Below are 10840 nucleotides of genomic sequence, written 5' to 3'. Positions count from 1 at the left end.
CACTGTGATGGTTAATTTTTTCAACTTGACTGGGCTACGAAATGCTGGCAAACATTTTTTTCTGGTTGTGTCTGTGATGGTGCCTCTGAAAGAAATTTGCATTTGAATCTGTAAACTGAATAAAGATTGCCTTTACCAATGTTGGTGGGCATCACCTAATTCATTGAGGGCCTGAAACCAACAAAAAGGTGGAGGAAGAACAAATTTGCTCTGCCTAAACTACATCATTTCCTCCAGTCTCTATAAAAAGCTCCTGGTTTTAGGGTCTCTGAACTCAGTCTGAATTATACCTTTGGCTTTCATGGTTCTCTAGCTTACAGATGGCAGGCACATTGTGGGAGTTCTTAGCCTCCATATTCACAGGAGCCAATTCCTATTCTATCTATCTATCATCTATCTACCTATCATCTATCTAATCTATATACCTACTCACCCACCCACCCATCATCTGCTTACCTATATATCCTTTTGGTTTATTGGCTGATTCTCTAAAGAACCTGAATAAATCTACTAGTATTTTGCTTCAACTATTTTAACTCTAAATTTTCTTTCAAAATCGTCCCATGTGTTATTTCAACAAGGAATTTGAGCAATTCCATTAAAAGTTCATAGTCCTTTATTTCAACTGGGCCCTATACAAAACCCCACAAGCCATCACCCCCAAGTCTTCCATTCTCTCCATTGTACTTCCAACCTTTATTATCAATGAGGCTCTTAACTCCACCCCTAACAGTGCCTACCCCTTCTTTCCCTGACTCTCAAAAGATGAATATGACTATTTTTTGAAAACAGGTCATGTCATGCACACTCTATTTCTAAATCTGTTCTCTTTTTCTATCAAATTGGAGGAAGAAAATCTCCAAATAAAATTCTTCCATTAGTGCTAGAATTAATTTTAGATTATAACAATCAATGTCCACATGCTTTCCTTTATCTTCAACCTCCCTCAAGTGGCTCTCTGTTCAGAATGGGAAAATACTCAAATTTTTCTTTATTCTTTATCCACACGCCTCTTTATATTCACAATCTATCTTTTACTCCTTACTATAGACCCCTGGTCAGCAAACTGCGGCTCTTTGGCCCCTTGAGTGTGGCTCTTCCACAAAATACCAATTTCTGCGCATGGGCCACGAAGTTTCAATTACATTGTACGTGCGTAACAATCAATGTCCACATGCTTTCCTTTATCTTCAACTTCCCTCAAGTGGCTCTCTGTTCAGAATGGAAAAATACTCAGCCGCAGTTTGCTGACCACTGCTATAGACCAATAAAATTAGGTGGGTAAGAAGAATAATTGAAAAAAGGTTGCCAATTTTTTTAAACCTACAGAGACATATATTCAACAGACCATCACCTAAAATTACTAATATTTTGTAAAAGAACTTTTTAAATTAAAAAAGCAGGGGGCATAATTTCAGAATTAAGTAAGGTCTTTAATCAATTTAACTTGTTTACAAAGACACTATATTATCCTTTTTACCATTTGAATGTAGAAGTCATGAATTGATAGTATTTGGGAACTGATTTAGACTCTCCAGACATTACTTAACCCCCTGAAAACTGGTTCTTTCCAAATTTGAAAGCTGCTCTTATAGAACTCATTGACATTCTAATTATCTAAAGGATACTCTTCAACCCCTCACTGATATCTCCTCAGTATCCTTCTAGGCCATTTTCCTATAGCAACTATCACTACATATTGGGTTTTCCATACTTCTGGAAACTCCCTGTTTCTTTCACATCTTGCCCACCCAATAAACAAGAGTGGGCCTTGGAAGTCCATTTTTTGATTCATTCATTCATTTTGTTTTATTTACTTTATCCTCTTGTTAAATCTTAATTCATTTCTGTGTCTAAACACTTGGGAATCCTAAGTAAATTTATAGCCCAGATATCTTCCCTGTGTATCATGTCCACAACTCCAATGACCTCTGGATATCTCTATTATCTCACAGGTAGAGCAATTTCCTTTAAATCTTGATTCTAATTTTTAAACATAGTAATATATTTGACAGGATAGATGTTACACTACAGTAACAAAGAACTCTTACACAAAGCAAAAAACCAAAACAGGTTTAATGATTAGAACAGATGAATTAATAGGTTTATAGTAACCTTTAACTAAGGGAAGCCCTAGAACCAGAAATAAGAATTTTAAAACTGCATGCAAAGTCTAGTTACTATAAAAACCAAAGCAATACCAAAATATCTCAGCTTCCTAACATAGACTCCAGGTCTCTTTATTTTCAATTCTTGGCAATCAAAATATGTACACTTTCACATGCTACTGGTAGTGAAGGAATACGATTATTTGTATAGGATTACAAATATCTTTCACAGATGGGAGGACACAAAAAGAATAGTGTCTTCCTCCAACTTTTTGGGCCCATTTTTTTGGGGAAAAAAAGGCACTGCCAAAGATTCCTTGGTAACACCTTTGCTAGGTTTGTTACATAATCTTAACATGTAAAATTAATGGTCCACTCATTTCACATTTCTGAGAACCAAGAGGCATTGGAACTGCTTTCTTGTAACTCACGTGCCAAATAACTGGCTTAATCAATGACAAAAAATTGTTTCAAAAATAAAAAAAAAAAACCATTTCAAAAAACAAATCAGTTTCAAAAAATCTGGGCTGTTTCCTTGAAAACTTCATCATATGCTCAATTACTGGGCTTTGGCATGCATAGCCAAACATATCATAGAACCGAAAGAACTACCATATAAGATGTGGGAGAGGTCTCTGAAGAATTATTCTAGTTTTCTAACATGAGTGGTTCTAGCTCCCTTGTATCAATGCAACTTTGTCATTCTCCCTTCATTATTATAACCAAATGCTCTGAGCCCAGGTTTAACCTGAAAGATTTGTTTAAAAAAGACGCATAAATTACTGAGTCATCAAAACAAAGAGTAATGAAAAATGCCTGTGGGCAGCTGGTTGTCCACTATTCACAGAATCTCTAGAAACCATTTGCCTAAGGCCAAAGATACTTTCCTTTCTTACTAAATCTGACTCATATTGAGCAATGTTGAAACTGCACTTGGGTAAGCTAGTCTCAAGTCCAACTAAGCTTAAATATTTCTCTACACTTACTGCATCCATGTAGTGTGCAATTTTTGATGCTGAATAAGAGATATGCGGCAATTGAAGGCTTCGCCGCAAGCATCACATTCATGGGTTTCTTGGGTTTTCATTTCTGCATGGATCTTCTGATGGTTGACAAGGCTGCGCTGTTGACTAAAACTTTTGTCGCACTTCTCACACTTATAAGGTTTCTCTCCTGTGTGTATTCTCTGATGCTGAATAAGGCCTGAGTTCCGGCTAAAGGCTTTTCCACATTCATCACATTTATGGGGTTTATTACCTGTGTGAACACCCTGATGTCGAATAAGATTACAAAGTTGACTAAAGCTTTTGCCACACTGTCTACATCGATAGGGTCTCTCACCAGTGTGGATTCTCTGATGTTCGATAAGAAATGAGCTCCGACTGAAGCTTTTCCCACACACAGTACATAAGTAGGGCTTTTCACCAGTGTGGATTCTTTGATGTTGTACAAGATGAGCACTGACACTAAAAGTTTTCCCACATTCATCACATTTATAAGATTTTTCCTTAGGGAAGACTTCCTGCTGTAAAACAAGACTGCAATTTGGATCAAAACTTTCCTTAGTTTCATTGTATGAATATGTCTTCTCTCTGGTGTGAATTCTCTGATGCTGAATGAGACCTGAGCTTCTACTAAAGGCTTTTCCACATTCCTTACACTTATGGGGTTTATCTCCTGTGTGGATTCTCTGATGACGAGTAAGGTTGCAAAGTTGACTGAAGCTTTTCCCGCACTCTTTGCACTGATAAGGTCTTTCACCTGTATGGATCCTCTGATGTTCAATAAGGAATGAGCTCCGACTGAAGCTTTTTCCACATTCAATACAAAGAAAAGGCTTCTCACCAGTGTGGATTTTTTGGTGTTGTATAAGGTATGTACTTAATCTAAAGGCTTTCCCACATTCACCACATTTATGGGGTCTTTCTCCAGTGTGAATTCTCTGATGTTCAACTAGTAATGAATTTCGGCTAAAGCTTTTTTTACATTTGGTACAGTGATAAGGTTTTTCACCAGTGTGAGTTCTTTGATGCTCAATAAGGTGTGACTTCCAACTAAAGGCTTTCCCACAGTCACTACACTTATGGGGTTTCTCACCTGTGTGAATCCTCTGATGTTTAACAAGGCTCCTTCTCTGGCTGAAGCTCTGTTTACACTGATTACACTGATAGGGTCTCTCTCCAGTGTGGATTCTCTGATGTCTAATAAGGGTTGAGCTCACACTAAAGGTTTTTCCACAGTAGTTACACTCATAGGGCCTTTCTCCAGTGTGAATTCTCTGATGTTCAATAACAAATGAACTGCGACTAAAACTTTTCCCACATTCATTGCATTGAAACGGTTTCTCACCAGTATGGACCCGTTGATGTTGAATGAAATGGGCCTTGCGGACAAAACCCTTTCCACATTCTTCACATTTATGGCATTTCTCTTCTGAGTTAGGTCTCTTACGAATAATGTTAGTGTTTCCTCTGAACATTCTTTGTTCCTGGGTCAAAGACTCCCTTGGTATTTCCCATAAGAAGATTCCTCTCTGTTTATCTAACCTACCAACAAGTTCAAAGGTTTCTCTACACATGGGATCCTGGTCAGTTTCACTTTTGATTCTTGTAACTATTATACCCTTTGATTCCATTTCTTCCTCAATTTCCTCAATTTCTTGTTTCACAGTTGGTTCCTCATCCTTATCTCTGTTTAAAACATCTAGAATAATAAATAGAAAACAGAAACATCAGCCAAGTTCTTTTCTATTAAGGAGAAACTGTCAGAAAAATTAGATAATTCAGATAAATCAAATTAAGATAAATTAATCTACTATATCAAATGTAGTTTACTACCTCACAATATTGTTTGAGGATTACATTAGTTCATATACACAAAGCTTTTAGAACAGTACCCATTACTTGGTAAAGAGTATAAACTACATAATTACTATTATCGATTATTAGTTATCTGATGCAATGAAATGTTTTTCTTGGAGAACAGGTATGAAAAGAGTGTTTATGAGGCAAAGAATGAGTCTGCAGGAGCAAGAAGAGTTAAGAGAAAGGGCTGGTAAATCAATAGTAAATTATGCAAAGTAAGGTGAATAAACAAAGAATTAAAACAAGTAGTGGTGGGATGAACTGGTCTACCAAGGAAGAAAGAATAAAATAGGAAAAAACAGTAGGTTCAGGAAAATTTAGAATGAGATAGCATTATTATAAAGTGAGTAGACCAAATAACTGACAGAAAGGAACCATAAAATGATACTGAAAAATATAAAAGACAAAAACCAGGGAAAGCAAAAATTCATTCATTAATAAGAATTTATTTATTACAATAATGATAGCGCCTGCGATTCTGTTGCGCAGAGATGCTGCTGGGTGGACCCTGATGCTGGCGGCACACCCAGCACAGCAGCTGATCCTGGGTGCGGTCCAATCCCCTTGTCTTCCTGTCACCCATTGACGCACATTGTCCCCCAATTATTCTCTGCCATTTCAGGTTTTCCCTGTTGTTCTCAGAAAAGGTACATTTCTTAAGGCCAGGGATGACTGAGTTTTGCATCATTCTGTATACAGCAGGGGCTCAATACATACCACTGATCATTCAAATAACCACGTCCAAATCTGAGGGTCCTTCCTCTAGTCCAGTGGTCTGCAAACTCATTAGTCAACAGAGCCAAATATCAACAGTACAACGATTGAAATTTCTTTTGAGAGCCAAATTCTTTAAACTTAAATTATATAGGTAGGTACATTGTTATTAACTTAATTAGGGTACTCCTAAGCTGGCCTTTTCAAAAACGTCATGAATCTGAGGGGTCGACCTCAGCGAATGTACCCCAACTTCTTCTAATGCCACTTCTTCAAAATAGACTCACCCAGGCCAAAAACCGACTTCTGCCCATGGGCCACGAAGTTTCAATCACACTGTACATGCGTGCCCACACGTGGTATTTTGTGGAAGAGCCACACTCAAGGGGCCAAAGAGCCGTATGTGGCTCGTGAGCCGCAGTTTGCCGACCACTGTGTTAGAGGAAAGATAACATAATGGTCTATGATATAACCAAGTAGCATACTGACTTCTTTCGTGATTTCTATCTCTTGCTGCCTGTTGGATAACTTCACTAGAAGTTTCAATCACTACTAAGTATAAATTTGGCTTAAACAATTTCCTTTTTAGAGTTCCCCTTTTCTCTCAACTTTTTAGTCTTCTAACTGTGAATTCATCTTTGAATTTTTTCACTTAATCCAAATCAGTCATTAAGTTATTTTATTCTAAAAAAAACACCACACAACACTTTATTCCCTATACAAATTACTAGAAACTTTACTTTTACTTAGGCTACTTACAGTGTTCTCTCTCAAATTCAATGGACTGTTTTTCCTTCACACAATTAAAAAGGATAGGAGAACTCCTTCAACTTTCTGCCCCCTATCTATAAAATTATCTGCAATTGTACATTAATATATACCCCATTCCTATCTAAGGCTAATCCATCTACCCTCTCTTGATTCCACTTGCCTCTGGGAACTTGTTTATTAGTTCACACAAACACTCCACTCCATCCATGCTTTTGTTCCGGCCCTCCGGTCCAGTTTAAGAACCCATTGTGGCCCTCGAGTCAAAAAGTTTGCCCACCCCTGCTCTGGGAACTTGTTTAATTAGTAGCATTTTTTCCTCTTTCTTCAATTTGTATTCTCCTTTGACACCTTCCTACCAACATACAAATATGACCATTTACCTTAAATCTGAAATCCTTCTCTGATGAAAGCCAATCTTTGGGGAAAAAAATCTTAGGTGTAGCTCTTCATTTCCTAACTATGTTTTCCATGCCCAACCTGTTCCCATTCAATCTATTCTACATCCTACTGTTAGATCTGGTTTCTGCTTCCAGCATCTAGAGAAACTTATTCAGTCATCAATAACTTTTGAGGAAAAATACAATGGATGTTTTTCAGTCCTTATTTCCTATAGCAGCATTTGACACTGGTGACCACTCCCATTTCTTGACACTATCTGTTTTAGGTTTCTGTATCATTATGTTCTTTTAGTTGTCTCCCTACTACTTCTTAGACCTTTTATAATACAATTCCTTCATGGATTTCTCTTCCTTTGTCAACTGTTTAAGGTTATTATTACCCACGTTTCCACCATCTCACTCTATACTCACTACATGTACTTCACTGAATCCAGAGAAATCGTCACAAAATGGAATTCTATTCATGTCACCATCTGTAGATTCACCAGCACTCTACTTCTAAGATCAAATCAAAGCTCTTTGCACTATGATACTCACCACTTCTACACAGTAATTCACCCTGCTACCTACTCTACTATAATTTAAGTGGACAAACTGCTTGTGTTACGATCTTTCATGTCATTTCACTGCATATCTTGTTTACTAAATGTCCCCCAACATTATTTACCTGGAAAACTCTTGATTACTATTTTTATTTATTTATTTATGTTAAAATATGTTTTTATTGATTTTTAGAGAGAGGAAGGGAGAGGGACAGATAGAAACATCGATGAGTAAGAGAAACATGATCAATTGGCTGCCTCCTGCACACCGCCTACTGGGGATCCAGCCGCATGTGCCCTGACTGGGAATGGAACCCACAACCTCTTGGTTCCTGGGTCAGGGCTCAACCACTGAGCAACACCAGCTGGGCTACTCTTGATTAGTCTTTAAGATTCAATTCAAAGCAATAGTTCTTCAACAAAACCTTCACTCTTTCTACTAGACATATTTGGGTGTTCTGTTTTTTATCACTAGCCCTTGTCCATAACTCCATTAAAGCTATTATTACACTGAACTTTTAACAATTTATTTTTGTCTGTTTCACTAGATTATAAATTTCTTGTAAGAAGGGAAAGTCTCTTCATGTTTACCCAATAGATATTATTCCAGAGGATGTTTTAAAAGGAATAAGAAAAAAATATTACTTATTTGCAAATGATATGAATATCTACCTAAAATAATTAATTAGGATATAATAGCAATAACAAGACTAACATATAAAATAGATACTGTTTCTTACTACCAAGAAAAGCCATTTTATAGAAATGTAGAAAATTAAAATATGCTCTTCACGGTAATAACAAAAATCACAAATAAACTAGAAATAAATCTAATAAGAAAAATGTAAGATCCATAAAAATCATCCAGAAAATTTTTCTGAGGGACATAAAAGACAGTTAAACAGAGAGATTGAGAGATTCAATATTATAAGGATCTTCATTCTTCCCAAACCAATCTCTGAACCTAACTGCATTCCAATCAAAATCCTATAAAACAACAATAAAAAAACCCCAATGAATCTAGATTCCAACCAGAAGAATGTAGAAAATTAGTTATCCTGAAAAGGAATGTAAAAGAAGGAATTATCTTAACAGACATAAAATGTAAAATATTGTCCAAGTAAATAAAATAGAGGCACTGGCATAAAAATATATAGGTCAAGCAGATAGAGAAATTAGTGAGTCTAGGCTTCTACATGGAGCAGCCTAGAAATGACTACCCAAATGATCTGCATTTGGTAGCTATAATCACCTTCTGGGTTATCTGCCATACTTGCAATATATGTTCCCATCTTGTGAGCATAGCTAATTCTAGAGTAAGATAGCTCACTCAAAGTGCATCTTTCCCAGGAATTTGGAATTGAAACTGAAATAGCCTAAATGTGACTAGAATTGTAACCTATCAAGACAGAAACTAAAAACTAAAGGAACAAAAGTATGTGAACATAGGAGGAAAGACTATTCTGCCAAGGAGAAAGAAACAGGACACAAAGACAGTTAATTCTCAACTTCTGACAGTGATCCAATTTCTGGTTTTAGTTCTTTTCTGATGTCCAGTTGCAATCCTGCTCATATATGCCACTAGAGCAGCGGTTCTCAACCTGTGGGTCGCAACCCCTTTGGGGGTCGAACGACCCTTTCACAGGGGTCGCCTAAGACCATCGGAAAACACATATATAATTATATATTGTTTTTGTGATTAATCACTATGCTTCAATTATGTTCAATTTGTAACAATGAAATTGGGCGTCACCACAACATGAGGAACTGTATTAAAGGGTCGCAGCATTAGGAAGGTTGAGAACCACTGCACTAGAGGCTTGATGCACGGATTTGTGCACCGGTAGGGTCCCTCGGTCTGGCCTGCAGGGATCGGGCTGAAACCAGCTCTCCAACATCCCCTGAGGGCTCCTGGATTGTGAGAGGGCACAGGCCAGGCCAAGAGACCCCACCGGTGCACAACTGGGGCCAGGGATGGACTGTGGGAGGGCAGGGCGTGTCGTCCGGCCCGTCTCACTCTCACCCAGTCCAGATCGGCTGGACCCCAGGAGTAAGCTAACCTACTGTCAGAGCATCTGCCCCCTGGTGGTCAGTGAGCGTCATAGCGACTGGTCAAACAGTCGGAGGGACAATTAGCATATTAGGCTAGCCATCTATGTCCCTATGATAACTTCTCTTATTGGCTTAAGCTAGTTTAAGTAGTTGATTTCTATAATCTTTAACCAGTTTTATAATATAGTAGCTGAGGTGAGACAGGAAAAGCAAGGAAATGGCAAAGTGGAAGTGGCTGAACTTTAGGACAGAACAGGAGTTGATACTCTTTCTGTAAAAGGCCAGATGTAAACATTTTTGGCTTTGTGAGTCATGTGGTGTTTATTGCAACTACTCAACTCTGCTACTATAGCATGAAAGATAATACATAAAAGATTGGGCAGTCCATGTTCCAATAAAACTGTGTACAAAAACAGGTAGTGGGCCACATTTGTCTTGTGGACAACAGTTGCCAACCCTACTATCCAATGGAGTATAAAGACAACAATTTTTTGGTAAAAGAATGGGAGTATGGGGAAGAACTTGTATTCTTAGAACTAGCATAGTGCTTGATAACTATTTATTAAATGAATGAGTAGTGGAACAAATAAGTACAAAGAGATTATAATCAAAGAAGGAAACAATGAGTTTACAGTCTTGTAAGTACAGCAATTCCCATTTCTGTCAAAGGCTAATATGGTCAAGTAGACTGGAAAAAAATCATTAAAACTGAAGAAGTCGATTTCATAGAAAGGACTGAAAGACCAAGAACTGAGAAATCAAGCTGTCAGTTGTATCATCAATGTAGCTATTAAAGTTTTTAAAGAAATATCAGCAAGGAAAGAAAGGTATAAATAATGAACCAAAATTACAAATCTATTAGTGTTGTGTTAAGTAAAGCAACAAGATGAAGTGCAGGAAAGCACTACATTGGAACAATCGATTAATAGTGATATCTCATCAAGGGAGCTCTCAAGGGGATGGAGATAGAGTCTATAGAGGAGAATAAAGAGACTGTGGAATAAATGATGAAAAGCTGTATTTCACCAAAGAAGAGAGCCCGAGAATAGGATACCACAAATGGGCTCACTGCCATGCCTTTATCCATATGGTACTCACATTTTGCAGCACTAGGGACAGGAAAGGCTGGTCATTTGCCTGGTTCTATCAACCAGGATACCATGTATGTGGATAAAGCTGGCAGTAACTCAGAGACACCACGGAATGTTAAAAAAAAAAAAAATCAGTCCTAGCCAGTTTGGCTCAGTGGATAGAGTGTCGGCCTGGTGACTGACGGGTCCCAGGTTCAATTCCAGTCAAGGGCACATGCCCGGGTTGCGGGCTGATCCCCCATTGGGGGGCATGCAAGAGGCAGCTAATTAATGATTCTTTCTCATCATTGATGTTTCTAT

The 10840-nt window shown here is 37.8% G+C and overlaps 1 protein-coding gene across 4 annotated transcripts in view; it reads right to left on the bottom strand.

The window, feature by feature from the left end:
* Nucleotides 1-2053: 2053 nt before the first annotated feature.
* Nucleotides 2054-10840, bottom strand: part of ZNF189 (zinc finger protein 189) — a 12783-nt gene continuing 3996 nt past the window's right edge. For all 4 annotated transcript variants that reach the window (XM_005870672.2, XM_005870673.2, XM_005870674.2 and 1 more), the window contains exon 3: nucleotides 2054-4811. In XM_005870672.2, the coding sequence (XP_005870734.1) occupies nucleotides 3091-4811 (1721 nt within the window). In that variant the 3' untranslated portion in view covers nucleotides 2054-3090. The remainder of the gene's footprint in view (nucleotides 4812-10840) is intronic.

The sequence above is a fragment of the Myotis brandtii genome, unplaced genomic scaffold (assembly GCF_000412655.1).
Source record: "Myotis brandtii unplaced genomic scaffold, ASM41265v1 scaffold320, whole genome shotgun sequence".
NCBI lineage: Eukaryota > Metazoa > Chordata > Mammalia > Chiroptera > Vespertilionidae > Myotis > Myotis brandtii.
Note: the sequence above shows the minus strand (reverse complement) of the source record. Positions and strands in the feature narration are given on the sequence as shown.